The sequence below is a fragment of the Ornithorhynchus anatinus genome, chromosome 10, assembly GCF_004115215.2.
Source record: "Ornithorhynchus anatinus isolate Pmale09 chromosome 10, mOrnAna1.pri.v4, whole genome shotgun sequence".
Classification (NCBI taxonomy): Eukaryota; Metazoa; Chordata; class Mammalia; order Monotremata; family Ornithorhynchidae; genus Ornithorhynchus; species Ornithorhynchus anatinus.
The window spans coordinates 38,737,763-38,761,316 of NC_041737.1; the positions used below are offsets into that span (position 1 = coordinate 38,737,763).

Below are 23,554 nucleotides of genomic sequence, written 5' to 3' on the forward strand. Positions count from 1 at the left end.
CCTAGATTATTCATTCAATAGTATTTATTGAGCGCTTACTATGTGCAGAGCACTGTACTAAGCGCTTGGAATGAACAAGTCGGCAACAGATAGAGACAGTCCCTGCTGTTTGACGGGCTTACAGTCTAATCGGGGGAGATGGACAGACAAGAACAATGGCAATAAATAGAGTCAAGGGGAAGAAGATCTCGTAAAAACAATGGCAACTAAATAGAATCAAGGTGATGTACATTTCATTAACAAAATAAATAGGGTAATGAAAATATATACAGTTGAGCAGACGAGTACAGTGCTGAGGGGATGGGAAGGGAGAGGGGGAGGAGCAGAGGGAAATAGGGGGAAAAGAGGGTTAAGCTGCGGAGAGGTAAAGGGGGGTGGTGGTAGAGGGAGTAGAGGGAGAAGAGGAGCTCAGTCTGGGAAGGCCTCTTGGAGGAGGTGAGTTTTAAGTAGGGTTTTGAAGAGGGAAAGAGAATCAGTTTGGCGGAGGTGAGGAGGGAGGGCGTTCCAGGACCGCGGGAGGACGTGGCCCAGGGCTCGATGGCGGGATAGGCGAGACCGAGGGATGGTGAGGAGGTGGGTGGCAGAGGAGCGGAGCGTGCGGGTGGGTGGTAGAAAGAGAGAAGGGAGGAGAGGTAGGAAGGGGCAAGGTGATGGAGAGCCTTGAAGCCTAGAGTGAGGAGTTTTTGTTTGGAGCGGAGGTTGATAGGCAACCACTGGAGTTGTTTAAGAAGGGGAGTGATATGCCCAGATCGTTTCTGCAGGAAGATGAGCCAGGCAGCGGAGTGAAGAATAGACTGGAGCGGGGCAAGAGAGGAGGAAGGGAGGTCAGAGAGAAGGCTGACACAGTAGTCTAGCCGGGATATAACGAGAGCCCGTAGCAGTAAGGTGCCCCTTTGGGTGGAGAGGAAAGGGCAGATTAGAAGTTTCAGGGTATTTCCTCCACTGCTTTTGTAAGACTGGAACATTATTTGGGAATAATTTGACTCTTTTGTACAGGAAATGCTAAGTACTATTGATTGATCGATAGACTGATGGATTGATTAAGCTTAAAGATGACTATTAACACTGTCCAGTCATACTACTCCGTCGCCCATTTCAGGATTCGTGTAGTTAGTGATTTATTGATTTACATTCACCTTAGCACTGATTTATATAAGCAGGGTGCTGGGATTCAGGGGACCTGGGTTCTAGAACAAGCTTTACCATTTGCTTACGATGTGACCTTAGTCCTCATTTCTTCATCTGTGAAATCCAGGTAAAATACCTGCTCTCTTTGCCTCACAGACTGAGTCTGATCCGATTGCCTTGTATCTATCCCAGAGTGTCAGTCAATCAATTGCATTTACTGAACACTTACTAAGTGCAGAGCATTGTACTAAGCATTCGGGAAAATAAAATATAACAGAGTTGGTAGAGGTGTTCCCTGCCAACAAGAGGCTTATAGTCTAGAGGCTATGACACATAGTAAGCACTTGTTAATTGGCTATTATTATTATTGACCACTCTGTAAATATTTTCATTTGTCTTCCCCATTAGAACATAAGTTTCTGTACTTCATAAGCACTTCCCAAGCCGTTAAATTTCCTATTCATCAGTATTCCCATTTTCTCCTATAGTGAAGCCCTAGATATTATTAGAGAAATGATTGTTGAACTCACGGATCATTAGACTTTGGAATAAGACTGCCGAGCTCCTTGATTCTGTAATTAATATTGTACCGTCTTCTTCTTTCAACTATTAAGAAAGAAACGTTATTGATTATCATCATTAAGGCCCAGTACAATCAGGACAAAATGTAAACTTTCTTGAATAGCTTCCAACAATGGTAGACTGTGAGTTTGATTCAGTCACCTACAGATGTCCTCTCTCTTCCAGCACTGAAATAAAAATACCCAGTGTTACCTGAAATCTGAAACGATATCTGAGAATTTTGTGGCTAAAAACATTAATACTGTAAGATTTGGTGGTCTGCAGGCCAGAGTATCAGGTCTAGCAGCAGAGTCTAGTAGAAAGAGCATAAGCCTGGGAGTCAGAGGACGAGACTTCCAAACCCAGCCCCATCATTTGTAAGCTGTGTGACCTTGGGCAAGCCTCTTACTACCTGTTGTCTTTTCTCTTTATACAGTGAGCTCTATATGGGACAGATGCGGTGCCAGATATGATTTTATTGTCTCTACCCCAGTATTTCAAACAGGGCTTGACATATAGTAAGCGCTTAATAAATATCACAATTATGATTACCTTTTTTTTTAAGAGGTCAACAACAAGCATAAACTCAAAGACCTCTTTTACTCCCTCCATACTGTTCCTTTTATGAACTCTCCCATTTCACTATCTGCCAAGACACTACTCTTTCCTTGCTTGAAATGTTTCGCAAACTTCTAGTGACCAGCCACACTCATCATGGCATAGTGGATAGAGCACAGGCCTGGGAGTTAGAAGAACCTGGGTTCCAATTCTGCTTCTCTAACCTGTCTGCTGTGTGGCCTTGGGCAAGTCACTTCACTTCTCTGGGTCTCAGTTACTTCATCTGGAAAATGGGGATTGAAACTGTGAACCCAACGTAGGACAGGGAATGTGTCCATCCCGATTTGCTTGTAAACAGTGCCTAGCACATAGTAAGTGCTTAGCAAATGCTGCAATTATTATTAGTTATTCAAAAGCCCCATTTGAGACCCAGAGGGATATCCCTTTCAAATGGAGATGGTGGGGGAATTTGATGATTCAGTAGCAGTAAGAGAAGGAATAAGAAGCAGGAGAGGATGAGGAGGAAAAAGAACAGAAAACTGCCCATTCTCTTCCACTTCTGTACCTCTAGACTGTAAGGTCCTTGTGGACAGGAAACATGTCTACCAACTCTAATAATAATAATGATAATGTTGGTATTTGTTAAGCGCTTACTATGTGCAGAGCACTGTTCTAAGGGCTGGGGTAGACACAGGGGAATCAGGTTGTCCCACGTGGGGCTCACAGTCTTAATCCCCATTTTACAGATGAGGTAACTGAGGCACAGAGAAGTTAAGTGACTTGCCCACAGTCACACAGCTAAGTGGCAGAGCCAGGATTCAAACCCATGACCTCTGACTCCAAAGTCCGTGCTCTTTCCACTGAGCCACGCTGCTTCTCTAATGTATTAGAGAACTCTATTACAACTCTATTGTAATGTACTCTCCCAAGCGCTTAGTATAGTGATCTGCTCATGGTAAACACTCAATATGCCCTGACGTCACCATCACTGTGGACCTAGTTATACTAGTCCATGAATGGGCATTTTCCTTACATTAGAAATTCCGTTTCCACACCTGAAACTAGCTCACTGTCATTAATGTTATCGTCAAAAACAAAGGTGGTTCTCCCTAAACTTCTCTTCATATGCATATGCGTTTCTCCTGAAACATGGTAACTGTGGTCCTGCCCATATTATGCTAAAATCATAAAGTATGATCAATAGTTTCACTGCGAAAATAAAGAGTTACAGGAAAGATGATTCTAAAACAATCGCATCAGTACACAGAGGGTGAAATTCAAGAAGGTTGTGAAAGATAAACAACTTCGTAAAGTTCCTTTCAAGCCATAAAAGCCTAAAACCTGAACTGAACTATTGCACTTCCTTTGTTTATCTGTGATACCTCAGTCGTCATTAGTCCTTGGTGAAACAATTTCCTCTGAATTCTTTCAACAATTAATTTATATACATGCAATTGGGTCCTTTTGGCATGCAATTCATTTATTTATTTTTAGTAATGTCTGTCTCCCCCTCTATACTGTAAGTTCATTGTGGGCAGGGAATATGTCTGTTTATTGTTAAATTGTATTTTCCCCAAGCACTTAGTACAGTGCTTTGTACATAGTAAGTGCTCAATAAATATGACTGCATGACTGAATGAATAAATGAATGCTAATGAAGGCATTTGGGTTGAACTGAAACTTCATCCTGATCCATCCAGAGAGGCCCATCTTGTAAGAAAGATTATCAAGGACCCTAGTTCCAGGAACAAATTCCCCATAAATTGATGGTATTATTTATGTACCAAAGAACTAAAACTTTTGCATTAAAAAAGGCTACTCGATCAGCTCTTGAGAAGCAGTGATGCCTAGTGGAAAGAGCATGGGCCTGGGAGTCAGAGGACCTGGGTTCTAATCCCACTCCACTACTTGTCTGCTGTGTCATCCTGGGCAAATCACTTCATTTATCTGTGCTTCAGTTAACTCATCTATAAAATGTGCAGAGACAAGGAGAGAGACCTGTTACTAAATGTGACTGGACATAAAGAACCAGCTCCCTAAGGAACTTGTACGAATCACTACAAGCAAAGTCCAAGTGCTGTGGATCCAATAATTCCCCCTGCATTTGACCTCCTGAAATACAAGGAGAAGCTTCCAAATCTGGATCCAGTCTAGCTTGTCTGTTCCAACCTACAGCACCCACCCCACACACCCTATGGTCAGCATGTCCTCACTGGACATGAAACATGTACTTACTGAGGTTGTGATTGTCCTTCTTTTGCCTTTCTTTAGCCAAGGCCCGATTATCTGCTTCTGACACAAAGCAAAATGATTAAACCAGCATCTGATTCTGTGTTCCAGAGTTTCACCAAGCCATTACCTATACTATGCATCTCTCTTCAGAGAAAATTAGGGCTCACTTTTCTCCTCCTTGGACCACATCCACTATGACCACTATGACCTGTGTCCCTCCCCCAAAACCATTATATAGCTGTGCAACATGGGGAAACCCTGTGAGAGTCTGGTGTTCACAGACTGCATTCTGCAGTATCACACTGTTGGACTACATATTTTCAGTGCTCTCTAAGGATGACCATCCTTGATTAGTGTGAGATCAACCTTGGGATAGGCATTTTTCTGAGTCAATTTTCTCATCTGTACAATGGGAAAAAAAATGCCTGTCCTCCTTTCCTCTTAGAATGTGAGCCAAATGTTGGAGACTATCTCCCCCAGAACTGGAAGCAATGCCTAGTGTTTAATAAGTGCTTAATAAATACCATTTATCAGGAATTACAATCCATTATTTCAGTTGCTAAACTAAGAATAGAGGTTTCACTTCATTTCATTTTTCAAAATTAAATGGGAGTGTTCTTAGTGGCTCATGGTGGATCTTGGTTAGAAAAGATATCAAAATGACATAGACATTACCTGTAATTTCCCTTTTCACAGGTAGACTACCTGGGCAGGAAGCATTCGTCAGGCCCATATTAGCAGATGAGATTCCCTGGTCATTACCGTATACATCCAAAATGCTGCTAGAGAGCTTTAGGAAATAAGGAGAAAAAGAGGAGATATTAGGATAGATCAATTACTGAAATCATAAAAACAGATTGTCTGCTTATTAACCTTTTAAAATATAATAGGTTGCATTTTGCTTTTTACCCCTAATTCATTACAGATCACCATCCTTCATTCAGTTGTATTTATTCAGTGCTTACTGTGTGCAAAACATTGTGCTAAATGCTTGGAAGAGTATAATATAACAATATCACCATCAGTGCAGTAATTTTTCTGTTTTCAATAGTTCGAGTATTGCAAGGAAAGATTTTTGAATGGGCCTCTTGAAGTGATAGAAGTCATATTTAGAGGTGGTGATATTGAATATGAGTTGTGATAAAACAGCGTAGGTCAGAGAAGCAGCGTGGGTCAGTGGAAAGAGCCCGGGCTTGGGAGTCAGAGGTCATGGGTTCGAATCCTGGCTCTGCGACTTGTCAGCTGTGTGACTCTGGGCAAGTCACTTAACTTCTCTGTGCCTCAGTTACCTCATCTGTAAAATGGGGATGAAGACTATGAGCCTCACGAAGGACAACCTGATTACCCTGTATCTACCCCAGCGTTTAGAACAGAGTTCTGCACATACTAAGTGCTTAACAAATACCAACATTAGAAAACTGAAACCAGACAATGCTTAACCAACACTCTCTTCCACATTGTTTACTCAAAAAAATAGATTATCACTGTGCTGCTGGGTTCAACCCAAACAAAGCCTGTCTTTATTTGTGAATTGGCTCCTGATCATCTGATCTTCAAATTTGGGTATTTGGTTGTAACCATCCTACTTCTGCATCAGCCTCCTTGCTGACCTCCCCTGTATCACGTCTCTCTCCACTCCAGTCCATACTTCACTGTGCTGCCCAGATCATTTTTCTGCGAAACCAATCAGTCCATATTTCCCCACTTCTTGAGAAGATCCACTAGTTGCCCATCTACCTCTAGGTTAAAAAGAAACTCCTTACCATTGGCTTTAAAGCACTCAATCACCTTGCTCCCTCCTTTCATACCTCGCTGAATCCCTACTCCAACCCAGTTGGCACGCTCCACTACTCTAATGCCAACCTAACTCATTATACCTTGATCTCTTCTCTTTCATCACCAACCCTTCATCCGCATCCTGCCTTGAGCCTGGAACTGCCCCCCTCTTCATACTTGACAGACATTCACACTCCCTACCTTCAAAGCCTTATTGAAAGCCCAACTTCTCCAAGAAGTCTTCCCCGACTAAGCCCTCGTTTCCTTCTTTCCCACTCCCTTCTGCGTCACCCTTGCACTAGGATTTGCACACCTTATTCACCCCACCTCAGCCCCATAACACTTATGTACATATCCTAAATTTAATTTGTTTATATTAATGTCTGTCTTCCTCTCTAGATTGTAAGCTCATTGTGGGGAGGGAACTAGTATACCAGTTGTGTTATATTCTACTAAATGCTTAGTACCGTGCTTTGCATGCAAAAAGTGCTCCATAAATATAATTGATGGATTGATTAGCAGCGTGACTTAGTGGATAGAGCATGGGTCTGGGAGTCCAAAGGACCTGGGTTCTAATCCTAGATCTGCCACGTCTGCTGTATGACCTTGGAGAAGTCACTTCACTTCTCTGGGCCTCAGTTACGTCATCTGTAAAAGGGGTATTAAGAGTGTGAGCCCCATATGGGACAGGGACTGTGTCAGAACTGCTTAACTTTTATCTACCCCACCGATTAGAACAGTGCTGTAATTTATGTATCATATCTATATTTTATTTATGTTAATGTCTCTCTCCCTCTCCTCTAGACTGTAAGTTAGGTATGGGCAGGGAATGTGTCTGTTTATTGCTCTAATGCACTCTTCCAAGTGCTTAGTACAGTGTTCAGCACACAGTAAGTGCTCAATAAATACGACTGATTGAATGAATAAATGACTGACTGAATGAATGAATGAACATAGTAAGCACTTGAAAAGTATGATAACATACTTATAGTTTTCCCCTTTCCATCAAGAATACTCCTCCCCATTCCAGAAACCTGTCACTTCACTGTCAACTTTTGGAATCCTTGCTCTCATTCAGTTTTCATACTCTATCCACTAATGATGGTATTTGTTAAGTGCTTACATTGGGCCAGGCACTGTTCTAAGTGCTGGAGTAGATACAAGATAATCAAGTTGGACACATAGGGCTCACAGTCTGAATCCTCACGGATGAGAGAACTGAGGCCCAGAGAAATGAATTGGCTTGCTCAAGGTTACACAGCAAACAAGCAGCAGGGTCAGGATTAGAACCCATGACCTTCTGACTCCCAGGCCTATGCTCTATCCCCTAGACCATGCAGGGGACACCAAGTCCTTCTATGTTTTCTATGTAATATCTCCCAGATTCACCTCTTCTTCTCCATCCAATATTTATAATGCTGAGACAAGTCCTAATCATATGACTTGACTATTCCATCAGCCTCCTCCCCGGTTTCCCTGCCTCCAGCTTTCTCCCCACACCCTGCAACAGCAGTCAATACTTCACACTGCTGCATGGTTCATCTTGCTAAAGTACTGCTCACCACACAACTATCCTCTACATCCTCTAGACTATAAGCTCATTAAGGGCAGGAAAAATGTCTGCTAATTCTGTTGTATTGTACACTTCCAAGTGCTTAGTACAGTGCTCTGCAGAAAGTAAATGCTCAGTAAACACCATTGATTGATTCCCTAATTCATAGACATGGACAAACATTTTGGAAAATCACAATAAGCAAGCTTTGGTTATATCATTTACCAGTGTTCTGCACATTTGGTAATAGATTTAAGTGCTTACTGTGTGCACAGGACTGTACTAAGCACTGAAAGATAATGCATAAGGGGCATAAAAGTCTTTTGTCCATTTAAAATGTGTTACAGGAGCAACTATTGCAGGCAGTAAGACTAAAATGGGATGCATGTGGATAATGAAAATCCTTGAGGCAGCTCTAAAGAGAGGCCTAGAGGAATGGCATTTAATCCTTTATAGCAAGCTTGACTGTTTTGATGCAACTCTCAGAGAGTCATCCTGCTCTCTCCACTCCCCGCTGGACCGAAGTTGGCATGTGCCTGCCTGCCTCATATTGAGATAGTCTACCCTGAGGCACTTCTCCTTTATCCTTGACCTTCTCCCTTGAGCTACAGGGACAGAATGTCAGAGAAGAATGAACCTGCAGTGCTAAAAGAGAAGCACGATGGCACAATAGCACATTCCAGCCATGTCCCTTTGACCCCTTCTTGTACCTACCCCAAATGGTCCTGGGTCCCTCCACTCTGATCCACAAATATCAGGGGCCACTTTGAGCCATATGGGGGAGCAAGCAGGCAGGGAAGGGTCACCCCCCATTCCCCTCTTCCTCATGGACCTAAGACACCCCACTCATCCTAAAATGATGAATAGGTTTAAGAGGGGAGGGGAGTCGAGGTTAATGATTTTCAACTGATAAGGGATTTGAGTTTCATTTGTGTTGGATTGAATATTTTATGAGCTAATGGAGCAATGCTTTATTTTGGTTGAAGTTAGTAAAGATGTTTTATGACCTGCCTTGAGATAAAGCTGTCTTGTTCAAAAAGATCTATTGCTTTTCTGATATAAAGTCAAGCATATGTCATGGCAGGAATCAAGCCTACTAAGAATATTGCATTCTCCCAGCCATCTAGTACAGTGCTCTACATAGAGTAAGGGCTCAGTAAGTACCAGAGATTGATTAAATGTACTCTTAAGAACAAGAATCTCAACTATTCGAAGTTTCCGAGTAACTCTGTTGTTAGAGAACACTGAATTAGAGAACACTTCAATTTATTAGCGAGAAGCAACGTGGCCTATTAGAAAGAGCCTGCACCTGGGAGTCAGAGGACCTGGGTTCTAAACCCAGCTCTGCCCCTTGTCTGCTATATGACCTTAGGTAAGTCACTTCATTTCTCTGGGCCTCAGTTGCCTCAACTATAAAATGGGGATTAAGACTATGAGCCCCATGGGGGACATGGACTGTGTCCAACCTGATTACCATGTATCTACCCCAGTGCTTAATACAGTTCTTGGCACACAGTAAGTACTTAACAAATGCCATAAAAAATTACAAGAGGGATTACCTGAAAGAAAGCATTTGTTTTCTAAAATACCATGTGCTTGTTACAGAGAAGAATAAGAAGTATAGGAGAGTAAATATGTGTGGCATTCACGAAATATCATTAATTGATATAACAATATAACTCGCAGTTGACCCCAAACTCCAGAGGTCATTATTTTTAAAGGTTTTTAATCACTCCAAGTGAGCCTCCAACTCAGTAACCCAAACGTAAAGCTCAGTGGACAGTACATTAGGTAGAGGAGACATACAACATACGATGTATCAAAGAAATAGAGGGAAAAATCTGCAGTTTGGCCTGAATAATAATAGTGATAATAGTACTTATTGAGCACTTACTATGGGGACTGTCCTAAGACTAGAGTAGACAAAAATAGGTAGGGGCTCACAATAAAAGAAAGAGGAAGCATCCCCTATTTACAGATAAGGAAACCGAGGCACAGAGAAATTAAGTGGCTTGTCCAAGATCACACAGTGGACATGTGGTAGATCTGGGATTAGAAACAAGGTCCTCTGATTCCCACCCCCATTCTCTTTCTACTAGGCCATGCTGCATAATCCAATGTTTTTCTGCCCTTAGTGTAGATTTGAGGAGACGCCATCATCATGTATTTAAATATGGTTGCTAGGCCAAGTTAGGCTAAGGTTGTTGGCAAATTAATAAAATAAGACTAATTAGAAGTATAAATGCTGATCCTCGGAAAGGAGACTATATTGGTAGCTGACATCAGCATTCCCAAGGAAGCCTTTAAAAGTTTATCTCACTATAGTGACTCGACAGTGGGAATCATTTTTCCTGGTCCTGAAAATGATTTATTTCATTAGTATGACACTGCTTTTCATCACATCTGGGTTTAGAGGTGTCTGTGGAAACAATGCCACCCCATTCTTCCTTTATTTTAGGAAAGCATACACAGTAAAACAGGAATTGTACAGAAAAATGAGTTTTCTTTAGCACTTCCCATTGCTCAATCTGAACTTCATAGTGAAAATGCAAAATGAGGACAGGGCAAATTCTTCTTATTCTCATTCAGTGATATTCATTCAATCATATTCCGTGTGCAAAGCACTACACATATTCACTTTCATTAACTTACAACTGACCAGAGGACTGGTGATTTATTTTTATTTGAGTATTTCAGTTTCTTCTCAACTTGATCGTTCCCTCTAACCCTTTCCCTTTCAAAAATCCTGGTGTGGAAAGTGTCTCATAACACACAAAAACCTATGTACAGACCGCACCACCCAGAGCCCAAAGCAATCAACTTCATGTTTATATCAATGGTCTCTGAAATAGCTCTGCTTACTTTTCAGTGCCTTTCAGAAGCCAGTTTCTCACTCCTCTTGTTTTATTGCCTCTAAGATTATTACATATAATTCCAGTATTTACTGCCACTTCATCTGAAAAACCGCAAAGAATCAACAAAGCTCTCGCTCACCAGTTTCAGCTTGGGATTCTCTACGATCTTCACAAAAGCAAGGCTCTGGCCTGTCTCCTTCATCTTTCTCCTTCCTCTCAGCTGGCAAACAATAACCAGGGGAGAGAGGCTGAAACTTAGGCACCCCAGTGAACTTTGAGTCTTCCTTGGACTTTAAAACTAATCTGGTCTAGAATGTAATTGACAAAAGTTGATGTTATGCAGCTTTTTCAAGTTCCCCACCTCAGGTTGTTAATATTTACTCAAACCTCTTCTTGGGAATGGTGTTGAACTCCAACGGTTAGCTTAAACTGGCCAAATGCTACCCACGTCTATGGGTCACTGTTTGAAAAATCCTCATCCAGGACTGGGGACAGGAACACATGTCTTCTGAGAAGGTGGAGAAGGATCAGCTCCAATGAGGGTGACAGGTGCATTTAGTCCTTCCTTCAAGGCATGAAATGGAGCAGACTGATGTGGGCAATGTTTGGAATCTTCCAAAACTCAGCAGGGACTAAGATTAGGTTTTGGAGGTATGTCTTAGATCTTTCAGGACTGATAATATTTCTGCATTGCCCTTTGTAGCTATTTCATGGCGAAACCAGTTTCTCTTTTGAGAAATATGACTAATTCTGTAATCAATTAATTGAAATTGCATAGATTATTAATAAGCATGTTGGATTTCTCAGAGGTCGTTCAAGCTCTGTGACGTATAGCTCCGACTCTTAACATAAAGAGAAGCAGCATGGCATAGTGGATAGAGCACGGACCTGGGAGTCAGAAGGTCATGGGTTCTAATCTTGACTCTGCCACTTGCTGGCTATGTGGCCTTGGTCAAGGCACTTCTTTGTGCTTCAGTTTCCTCATCTGTAAAATGGGGATGCAGACAGTGAGCTCCACTTGGGACAGAGACTGTGTCCACCCTGATTTGCTTGTATCCACCCCAGAGCTTAATACAGTGCCAGGCACATTCCAAGCGCTTAACAAATACCATTATTATTATTATTGCAAACTACCCTAGACTCAGCTCCCCATGTAAGAAGGGGTCTGTTTCTGTTGGCATTGTATCAACCACAGCACTTAGCAGAGTGCTTGGCACACAGTAACTATTGAACAAATCTCACAACTGTAGTTTTATTATCAGCTCCTCTTTCCCCCCACCACACCCCAACTTGCTCCCTTTGCTCTAACCCCCAACCCCACAGCATTTGTCTTTATATGCACAATATCGATAATTCTTTTCATTTATATTAATGCCTGCTTTACTTGTTCTGATGTGCACATGTATCTCTAATCCCTATTCATTTATATTGATGCTATTAATGTCTTTTCATTTGTTTTGATGTCTGTCTCCCCCTTTCTAGACTGTGAGCCCATTGTGGGCAGGGATTGTCTCTCTTTGTTGCTGAATTGTACTTTCCAAGTGCACAGTATAGTACTATGCACACAGTAAGCTCTCAGTAAGTACGATCGAATGAATTGAATGAACGATTGAATGAATAGTCCCCCACTCACAAAGGACTCACAGCCTTAGAGGGAAGGAAAAATGATTATTTTTACCCCATTTTACAGATAGGGAAACTGAGGCTTGGGGAATTTACATGACACAGCAGGCAAGTTTGCAGGACTAGAACCCAAGTTTTCTGACCCCCTCAGGCTCTTTCCACAAGACCTGGCTATTTAAGTTGGTGGAAAGTACACAGGCCTGGAAGTCAGAGGACTTTGATTCTTCCTGGCTTTGCTACTTGCCATGTGGTCTTGGGTAAATCACTTAACTTCTCTATGCCTCAGTTTCCTCAACTGTAAAATGGGAATTCAAGGTCTATTCTCCTCATTCTTAGACCCTGGGCCCTGTGTGGGACAGACTGTGTCCAACCTATTTCTCTTTTTATCTAATCCAGCACTTGATAATAGTGCTTAGCATATAGTAAGCACTTAACAAATACCACTATTTATTATTATTAGTGTTATTATTATTATCATTATTGCCTACCACCTTCAAGAATTAATAATATGCCTTTTTATCCTTTCACTGAATTCAAAAAATTCTAATATACCTAACTCTGCAGCATCGCAAATGTACAGAATCAACATTTTCCCTAGTAGGTAACTACACCCACCATTTGTCTGGAGTTGCCTCTTTCCTAAAATCAGGGAAATATGTAGAATTCAACCACCAGGAAGAGAAATGAAGCATCTAATTCCACTGCCCTTCAATTAATCTCTTTGAAACAGATATGACTTACCAGCTTCTAGAATTCTCTAGGATGGCTAGAATAATTGCTCTGGCAAAAATGACCTGTGACCTCCTTATCCTGAAGGCAGGGTACTATTGGGATCATATTAGTCTAATCCACATTAGCTGAGGCATGGTATTTGATGTAATTCAAAACATTCTTCCTTGAAGTCAAATTGTATCAGTCAATGCCTACTATGTGCAGAGCATTGTACTAAGGACTTGGACAGGTTCAAAAGAATCAGAAGAATTATAGGTTCCAGTTACTGAACCAAAGAAATAAAATAATGAGGATCCAGATCCTTTATGAAGTCCAAATCTAGCTGATAAGTACCTTTTAATTTTGATCACGCCTTCTTGATAGTGATCAGAGCTGGAAGGGTTGAAAGATGACCCATGTTTATCATAATTAACTAGAGAAAACCCAGCATATTCTGTGGAAATTCTCTCTCACAAAGCAGAATCTGATAAGACTGAAATTTTCTGAAGCTTCCCTGGCTACCATGAAGAAGGTGGCTATTGACCAAAGAGCAGAGTGAACAGCTGTGAGCATTTTCAGGTTGGTTTAATCTCCCACATTGTGAATAGCTGTCAACCCTGATTGTCTGAGTTCCATCCAGCTATATTAATGCCACTGGCTTTAAGATTTTATCAGTCCTTTTAAAATCCCCTTATAAGACTTAGCAGGTGATTGGATCTAAACTCCTTCACATCTGGAAATTTGAGATTTCCAGAGGAGTTTAGTGCTGAAGTGACTCCCACCAACAAAGCCCTCTTAATAAGGTCACCAACATCAAGCGTTCTTCCCTAATGAATCCTCACTTTCCTGGCTAAGTTACCCTATCAGTCTCCTGAGCCCGAGAGAACATCGGTTATTTATTTTTGTTATTTAGTTCAAACATTTTTTTGATGCATGTTTTCTGTTCGGTAAGCTATATCGTGGCTCAGTGGAAAGAGCCTGGGCTTGGGAGTCAGAGGTCATGGGTTCGAACCCATGAATCCCAGCTATGCCACCTGTCAGCTGTGTGACTGTGGGCAAGGTACTTTACTTCTCTATGCTTCAGTTCCCTCATCTGTAAAATGGGGATGAAGACTGTGAGCCTCATGTGGGAGAACCTGATTACCCTGTATCTACCCCAGCGCTTAGAACAGTGCTCTGCACATAGTAAGCACTTAACAAATACCAACATAGGAGAAGCAGCGTGGCTTAGTGGAAATAGCCTGGGCTTGGGAGTCAGAGGTCATGGGTTCTAATGCCGACTCCACCGCTTATCAGCTGTATGACTTTGGGCAAGTCACTTGACTTCTCTGGGCCTCAGTTACCTCATCTGTAAAATGGGAATTAAGACTGTGAGCCCCACGTGGGACAAGCTGATCACCTTGTATCCCCCCAGCGCTTAGAACAATGCTTTGCACATAGTAAGCGCTTAACAAATACCACCATTATTACTTGTCTTATCCATCAGATTTTAAGCTCCTGAAATCTTAATTCTATTTTATCTACAGCCTCTAAACTGTCAACTCATTGTGAGCAGGGAACTTGTCTATCAATTCTCTTATATTGTGTTCTCTTAAATGTTAGTACAGTGTTCTGCACACAGTGAGCACTCAAAAAATGCCATTTATGATCATTAATATGCTCCTACCAGCTTAGTACAGTGCTCTGCACATATTAGGCATTTGGTAAAGCGTTTGCATGTGGTATGATTTGTACCAGATATAGTAGCTGCTCAAGGATTGCTGCTGCTGCTGTTGTTAATGTGCTCTTATGAGCTTAGTACAGTGCTCCACACACTAAGCTCTTGGTAAAATGTTGACTTATGGTATGGTCCTTGCTCAATGAACTCATTCATTCAGTGATTCCATTGTATTTATTGAGCACTTACCCTGTGCAGAGCAGTGTACTAAGCATTTGGGAGAGTGCAATAAAATAATAGACACAATCCCTGCCCATAACGAGCTTACAATCTATAGGCGGAGAGACAGACTTGAGTACAAGTTGTGGATGATGATGATGATGTGCTCCTACAGGCTTAGTTTAGTGCTCCACACACTGTAAGCACTTGGTAAAGTGTTTGCACACTGTATGGTCTGTATCAGACATAGTAGGTGCTCGATGAATGTGGTTGATGATGATGAGGATGTTGGAGGTGGAGGGTAACTCACCAAACATCAGTGAGAGGCTTGGAAAGCCCTCATTTTTGATCCACATTATTCTGTCCGTGAAAATCGACTTTTAAAACCTCTAGAGTTGCCTTTTTCTAACTATTCAGCTTCTTCTTAGATATGGAGGTAGGAACCATATCTAACTTTCTCCCCTTTCTCCCTCATTAGATGTAAACTCCTTGAGGGCAGGGATTGTGTCTGTTAATTCTTCTTAAGTCTCTTAAGCACCTAGGTTAGTGCTCTTCATGTAGTAGGATCGCTCTACAGTGCTCTGCACCGATTAAGTGCTCAATAATCCTTGTGATGATGAAGATGGATAGTGGCAGAGAATGGGTGTCCTTATCTTGCTTCAAGGCTGGAGATGAAAAAGAGTAGAATATTCTATAATGATATCTCATCTATTATTGATGATAATAATAATGATAACTGTGGTAGTTATTAAGCCTTCTTATGTGTGGTAGATACTATATAAGCAGATGAGATGTAGTCTTTGTCCCACATGAGATCACATTCTAAGAAGGAGCAGAACAGTATCTTATCCCCATATTTACCAATACGGAAACTGAGACAAAGAGAGGTTAAGTGACTTCCCCAATGTCATAGAGTTGGCAAGAGGTGAAGTCAGGATTAGAAACTAGGCTGCCTCTCTTCCAGATCTGGGTTCTTTCCATTAGACTCTGCTGCTTCTCACTTGGCAAACTAAATGTTTAATTACTGGCATGTTATGCAAAAGTTAGTTTGGAGAGATATGAAAGGCATAGGATCAGATCTGCCAAAGATGGTGCCATGAGTGAGCCAGTATAGCAGGTAAATTGCCTGCTCCTTTGGGTGTCCTCTCCCTCTCAAAAAAAGTAGCTTTCTTTCCTTCTGCTCTGCACACCATACGTGATTAATAAATAATAAATACTATGGATGGATTGCCTGAATTAGGATTGTAAGTTCCTCCACTAGACTGTAAACACCTTGATGGCAGAGATCAAGTCTGCTTATTCTTCTGCATTCTCCCAAGTTCTGAGTATGGTACTCTCCGCAAACTGCAAACTCTCTGCTCCACAACCTGGAAAAGCTCACTAAATAACCCTGATTGATTTTAAACCATCTTCTCTTTGGCGGCCTGATAGGGCTACTGGCCTAACAATTCCCTAGGCAGTTTAGAAGGGCTGAACTAATAATAATAATAATTGTGGCATTTGTTAAGTACTTAATATGTGCTAGGAACTCTTCTAAGTGCTGGAGTGGATACAAGCAAATAGAGTTGGACACAGCCCGTGTCCCACATGAGGCTCACAGTTGTAATCCCTATTTTACAGCTGAGGTAACTAAGGCACAGAGACTCTACCAAGGTCACACAGCAGACAAGGAGCAGAGCTGAAATTAGGACCCAGGGCCTTCTGACTCCCAGACCTATGCTCTGTCCACTAGGTCATGCTGCAGAAGGGGGAGGAGGACTAGCCTAATGAGACCTCATTTCTACAGGGGCCAGGGTTAGGGTTAGGTCAAAGGAATTTGCTTGGATTTCAACACAGGGCTGAATTTTACATGCTGAAGCACAGTAGTTGACATGTCCTGCCCTGGCCTGGGCCATCAATAGATAGTTCCTACCTCAGAGGAGGAGAGCTTTGACTCTATTTCCATGGCTCATTCTTCTAGCATTACAGGCCACCGAAATCCCATTCAAAGTAAGAGAAATCCAAAGTCTGACCCATACAAGAAACTGAAAATACAGGGAGATTTGCAAGCGTCACCCAGGAGAGAGTAGTTGCCCAAATCTAGACAACACTCTGCAAGCAGAGGGATAAACCCTAAACATTTTGTTCACACATTATGCATTCATTTCTTGCCTGTCTTATGAGGTGACTTTATGTGCCTGATGCAATCCTGATGCTGCTCTAATTATAGTTTAACCAAGCCTACCAGGTTCCAGAAATCTCTGTCCTGGATACATCCTCCTTCTCTGTAATATTCTCTAATCATTTCCCTCCACCAGTAAGTATTTTCTAATCTTCTGGTGCTAGCTATTCACATCAGTCCCTCTAAGAATGATGAGAATGTGCCATCTGTGTTAAAGGTTCCGGAGTCCAATCGAGTTCTCCCGAGAAATACTCACCGCACTTTGCATTAGGAATGGAGGGTCTGAGCAGCTCAATCCTTTATCATTCAAACTCGATTCCAGACTGATTATGTCCTCGATAACCTCCTCCATCTAATAAAAGATAATGCATTTATAATAATTATTCGTAATGCTAAAAATTGTTCTTCAGACCTTCAATTATCTAAAGTAAGATCGAAAAAAATGTGAAACAGTTTGAAAAGAACAAAAGATTGGGCTAAGTAGCAGAATTCAATCCATCTCCACAATTAGCATAGGCAGAGAGGCTCGGGACTCAAAACAAAGCTGTAGGAATAGGAGGAAATTCACCAGAACTCCTTAAAGAGGTCAAAGAAGCATCAGAACGAGATTGAGGGAGACAGAAATCCTAACTTGGCCTCAAGCTTGCTGTGCTTTGTCAGTCAAATCATTTCACTTCTCTGTGCCTTAGCATCCTAATCTGTAAAATGGGAATTAAATACCTGTCCTCTTTCTCTTCTTTAGACATGGGACAGGGACTGTGTCCAGTCTGATTATCTTGTACCTACCCAAGCTTGCAGCACAATGCTTGGCACATAATAAAATTATCATTATTGTCATTAATATTATCGTCATTATAGCCTTCCAAAAGTTCAGGCTGAGATCAGTGGTGAGTTTGGCAATGAAAGTGAGAGAATTGAGACTCATGGTGCAAGGATCCCCAGCAAAGCTTAAACTTCTTAACTCCAGCAAACTCATCCTGATGGGGGCAAGGATGGAGACCAGAGAGAACTTTACACCATTGCCCAAACCTTGGCAGAAAGACCACTATCACTTCACAGCTGGTCATCCCTCTCGATGTCACCACTCGGGGATGCCAGTGTTCAGTGCTGTCCTCATGGGGGAAAATAACCAGAAAGAGCCCTTCTGGTCCAATTGCAGGATGTTTAGGAGCCAAAAAATCAGAGCAGGCCTAGGGAGGACTGATCAACGGTGAGTCTGGCAGTTGTGTCTTCCCTCCCAATGAGGGGATCTCTTGGTTCAAGCAGTTCCCGTGGGTTTTCTCTCACCTGTTAGTTGTTCGGGAGCTCAAGGGCAGAGGCAGCAAAGGTCATCTTCAAAATCCCTGAGGAAGATGGGGGCTGGGGAACAAATCTGGCTGCAGAATGAAGTTGGAGTAGAGCTGGAGAGGGCAACAGTCTCTCCTCCAGCTACCTGAAATATTTCCAGGGGATCAGTGAGAGCCCCTCTTCTGGTGGCTTTGAAGAAAGTCTGCAACTTTTTCTTCTCCCATGGTAATGATAATGATAGCTTACTTATTAAGTGCTTACTTTGTGTCAAGCACTGTACTAAGCACTGGGATAGAGAAGCAGCGTGGCCTAATGGAAAAGAGCATGGACCAGTGTGTTAGAGGTCTGGGTTCCAATCCAGACTCTGCCACTTGCTTGCTCTGTGACCTTGGGCAATTCACTTGGCTTCTCTGTGCCTCAGTTTCCTCATTTGTAAAATGGGAGATTCAATACCCGTTCTCCTTCCCACTTAAATTATGAGCACCACATAGTTCGGGGATTTCATGCTGCCTGATTAACTTGTATCTACCCCAGCACTTAATAAAGTGATTGGCCCAAAGTAAGCCCTTAACAAATATTATTATTATTGTTATCACTACTGTTATCAGTGCTTCTATTATCATTATTACTATTATTATGCACAATAATTAGGAGACGGTCCCTCTACCCCTGTCCTTAATGGGGCTCAGTGCCTAGTATGCAAAATAGGTATTAAATTCCCATTTTACAGGTGATGAAACTGAGGAACAGTAAAAATAAGTATAAAGTATTAATGCTTCTGTAATAGCAGAGATCTCGGATACTTAGCATTTCCACTACTGGAGCTCCCAACTCTGGTCACACACAGCCCTCACCCAAGGAAAATCCATCCCTTGGAATGCCTCAATAAGAGGCCGATTCCTAGAAACTCTGTTCCCAATCCAGTTTTCTGAAAACATGACACATTCCCTTTACCTTTCACTTGTGTAGTTGTGGGCCCAATACAGTACTGTGTTGGAAAAATCCAATCTGAAGGCAAATGTGCCCTATTCCCATGAACAGAGGGAATCCATTTCGCATAAAATCAAATGAAGAATCAACAGGTAAAACTCTCATCTTCTGTCAAAGTCAGTGAGCCCTGAAGGTCCGGAAAACCAGGTGCCACTGTAGTTACTCTCTATCTACCATCCGACTTTGGAAGATAGCTTGTAACATGATTAGGGTTTAGAATGGTGCTGATGGTTTAAAGTCAACTCAGAATCTTCTCCAGAAATAGAATAACAGGAACATTTTTGAAAGATTTGGTCCCATACTCATTCATTCATTCCTTCAGTCATATTTATTGAATGTTTACTCTGTGCAGAGCTCTGTACTAAGCACTTGGAAAGTACAATCCAGCAATAAAGAGACACAATCCCTGCTCACAATAGGCTCATCACCCCAGAGATAAAAAGGAAAACTTTTCTTATTTCAGCAGACGGATATTTAAAGCAGAATCAATCATCTAAGCTCCAAAGGTTGGTCAAAAATGAGGTTTGATAATGATAGTGGCACTTAAGTGCCTATTATGTGCCAGTACCTGTACTTGCTGTTGAGGTAGATTCAAGATAATCCCAGGTGAGACACAGGCCCTGCCCCACAAGGGGCTCACAGTCTAAGGAGGAGGGAGAATAGGTATTGAATTTCCACATTACAGATGAGAAAACTGAGGCACAGAAAAGTTAAGTGAGTGGACCAAGATCACACAACAGGCAGGTGGAAGAGTCCAGATTAGGCACCAAATCTTCTGAATCCCAGGCCTGTACTCTTGCCTCTAGGCTTTGCTGCTTTCCAGTTATTCAATATTCATTTGATATCACCAATTACCACCTTTTCTTGCTGTCCCAGATGGATGATGGGCTACTATATACAGAGAGAATTCCACCCTCCATTACTGAGAATAAGAATACTGATCACCAATTAGTCCTTCTTGTCCCTTGAGGGCTAAAGGATCAGTGGCTAAACTCCACAAACTAAAATTCAGCTCATATCCAGAATGGAAACCCAGGGATTTACAAAGATCCGTCAGTCCCATATCAGCCTTGTGACTTGCATCGATATGGACTCACCAATCCACAGCAGAATATGCAGGATCCCTATATATGCAGAACTTAATCCAGTCTAAACAACCGAGTTTTAGGCCTGTACTACGTCTTAATATCAAAGGAAGCTTTTCAGGTTCTGTTTTCAGAGCAAGTCTGCTGCCCGCTCCTCTTCAACAGACTATTTCAACATTAGTGAAAGGCCCTTTGCAAGTAGATAATAAATAGGAATAAAAAACCCTCTTAGAAATGAATGTATGAAAATATCAAACTGGAATACAGGAGACCATCAGTACTGTGGAACTTTTCTGCTCAGGCTAAGAGTGGGCAAACATCTTCCAGTGGGTGGTGTACAATTTATTAGGTGTGTGAGATGAAACGTTAGGTCAGGAATACTTCTACTTATTTAGGATTTATTCATTTCTCTCATGTTTGTTAAAACCCTTTCAGGATGAGGAATTCAGCAATTCCTCAGCCACTGGAATGATTAAAGCATATTCCACAATTCAGATTAGGGTTAGTAAGTAACAGAAGCAACACTGGGCCTCAATAAGAAAAGTTGCCAAAATGATTTCCCTAAATAAAACTTCCTGTCTTCCTCTACACTTTTCCTCAAACACCGACCCTCTTTCTGTGGCCTTTTTGACAGACTTTGAACAGTTCAGAGACAGATATGCCCTACCGCCTTTTCATGGTCTCTTCTGAGAGCTAGTAACTTGCTGACCGGGTTTTCTGCTCGGCTGGTGTCACTAGGAGGAGGGAGATGACCATTCTGAAGGAGCGATGGGGCCTCCGTGGCCTGCACCTGTGACAGGGAAAGGTGTTGGTTGACCAACTTGGAATCAAGAGTCAGGTACTGTTTCACCTGCTGCCTCTGGGCTTGCTGGATGTGATACCTGGTTGGGTTTTCCAGATGAGGTTGGACCTAAAGAAAAAGCGGGACACATATACAACTATTATGGGTCGCATTAACGGCAAAATCATTGTTAAAACAAGAATTCCGAATTACGTTTTTGATGAGGATGAGTGTCATCGTCATCAACATCACCAGCGTTGAGTGTCCTCTGGAGAGCAGAGTACTGTGCTATGTCAATCAATCAGTCAGTGGCATTCCTTAAGGACTTACAGTGTGCAGAGCATTGTGCTATGTGCTTGGGAGAGTACAGTACAACATCTGGTGACACAATCCCGGCCCACGAAGATGTGACAGTCTACAAGGGAAGCAGGCCTTAAAATAGTTACAGAAAGGGGAAATTATAGAGAATAAAAAAATTCACATAAAGAGCTTTGTGTCCGGGATGAATACTGAAGGTCTTAAAAGTTTGAGAACATAAAATAGATATGAAAGATGAAATCCCTCCTCCCCTTCTAGACTGTGAGCCCATTGTTGGGTAAGGATTGTCTCTATCTGTTGCTGAATTATACTTTCCAAGTGCTTATTACAGTGCTCGGCACACAGTGAATGAAGACATGGGCAGTCTCATGGCAGAGACAAGCAGACATAAATGTCAACTGTTCAAAGTTATGAGTATGAACTACAGAGAAATCTTCAAACGGGCCTGCAGTATCCTTGCACGTAAAGCCAGTTTTAGGTTTTGTATATTGTAGAAGTCATACATCTCATAAAGAGACTCACTATACATGCTTGTCTTCTGCATTTTGAAGGAGCCATATTCATGTCAGGTGTAAGCTCCTTAAAGGCAGAGGACATATCTATCAACTCTCCCCGTCGCTTTATACAATGCTCTGCACACAGTAAGTAATGATTCACTGTAGTGCTACGCATTATGACTACACTGACTAAACACTTGTACAAGATGGTGATCGTTACCGAGGCTAATTTGGACATCTGCATTGAAGCAGCACCCAAAACTTTTAAAATTAATTACCTTGGGGAAAATGTGCAAAAGGAATTGTTGGCCTGGTGCCAGAGACAAAAATCAATATTCATGTTTTCATCAGGCAGATAACCCATTAACACTGGGCTTTTCCTCATGACAAAATTGAGCTCAGCTAGTGAATGTGTTTGACACCAATAAGAGGCTGATCAAGCCATTATCCAAATACTTCTGTGATTCTGTGCCTCATGACTGATCTTCCAGAGGCTAAGTAGATCTTAAAAGAAACTAGAGGTTCTGCCAGAAAGGTAGAACTGATGGCAGAAGGTAAAAAACCTACCTTAGTAGTGAGGAGAAATCAATCATATTTATTGAGCACTGTACCATGTGCAGAGCATTGTATTAAAAGCCTGGGAGAGTATAATATAACAGAGTCAGTAGAAACACTCCTTCAGCCACAAGGAGCTCACTCTATTTACCTTAGTCCAAGCCATGATCACAGTCCTTCAATTTCATGGCAACAGGGAATAGTGTTGGCCACATCTTCCTAAAGCATATAATTCTCTTCCATTCTGTTGAAGCTCACTGATGATTTCTTGTAATAAATTTTCCTCAAGTGGACCATAGGCAGGGTTGTTTAATATTTCCCTCGTGTTAGACAACACTAAGACCTGCTGAGTAGTGTTCATTTCCTCTTCTTCACTCCAGTTGCATAAACTACTCTTTAATTCCCTCATCATACATTCTCCCAGATAAATAGCCCATATGAAGTATTTTGCATTTAAATTACCCTGTTTGGGGTACAATATTGTAGTACTTACTTTTGCTTAATTCTGTTATGCTGACATTTTTAGCATTATTTTAATTGTGCTACCATAAAATCATTTTTCAGCCATATAAAGAAAGATTAAGATCAGCAATAAAGATTATGCATATTACTAATTATATTGCCATGAGCTTTAAAGTTGTAAAATAACATTTCATTAACAGGGCAGTGGGAATTTTTTGATGGATGCTGTTTAGGTTATCCAATTGCATTAAGTTAACCTTCCTCAAATTTTACAAACATTTTAAAACAACTCTTTACATATTGTAGACGGTTAAGAAAAATTCCAATTGGAACAAACTGTATTTTGTACATGCTCCAGATTTAAGGGAGTGTTTTCTTTGGGTTTTTTTTAATAAAAAAATTAATTTACTGGGGGGGTGGTAATTAAGTACTGTGAAATAAGGATTTTTATCTCAAGCAAAATATTTCTAGGGGGAAAAGAAAGTTCCCTGAGAACTTAGTCCAATCCCTGGAATTATTTTCCTCATTGATGAAAAATAAGACAAG

General features: G+C 41.6%; 1 protein-coding gene across 6 annotated transcripts in view; it reads right to left on the reverse strand.

The window, feature by feature from the left end:
- Nucleotides 1–23,554, reverse strand: part of TFEC (transcription factor EC) — a 64,375-nt gene that overhangs the window by 10,026 nt on the left and 30,795 nt on the right. The window contains exons 2-7 of one of the 6 annotated variants that reach the window (XM_039913299.1): nucleotides 21,277–21,305; nucleotides 21,063–21,185; nucleotides 17,290–17,385; nucleotides 5,155–5,269; nucleotides 4,483–4,539; nucleotides 1,659–1,734 (exon numbers count right to left, since the gene is read on the reverse strand). In XM_039913299.1, coding sequence (XP_039769233.1) covers nucleotides 1,659–1,734; nucleotides 4,483–4,539; nucleotides 5,155–5,269; nucleotides 17,290–17,385; nucleotides 21,063–21,185; nucleotides 21,277–21,305 — 496 coding nt within the window. Of the gene's footprint in view, nucleotides 1–1,658; nucleotides 1,735–4,482; nucleotides 4,540–5,154; nucleotides 5,270–10,801; nucleotides 10,885–17,289; nucleotides 17,386–21,062; nucleotides 21,306–23,554 lie in introns of those variants that run through there. The other 5 variants (XM_039913297.1, XM_029074101.2, XM_039913298.1 and 2 more) reach the window with 5 other exon arrangements.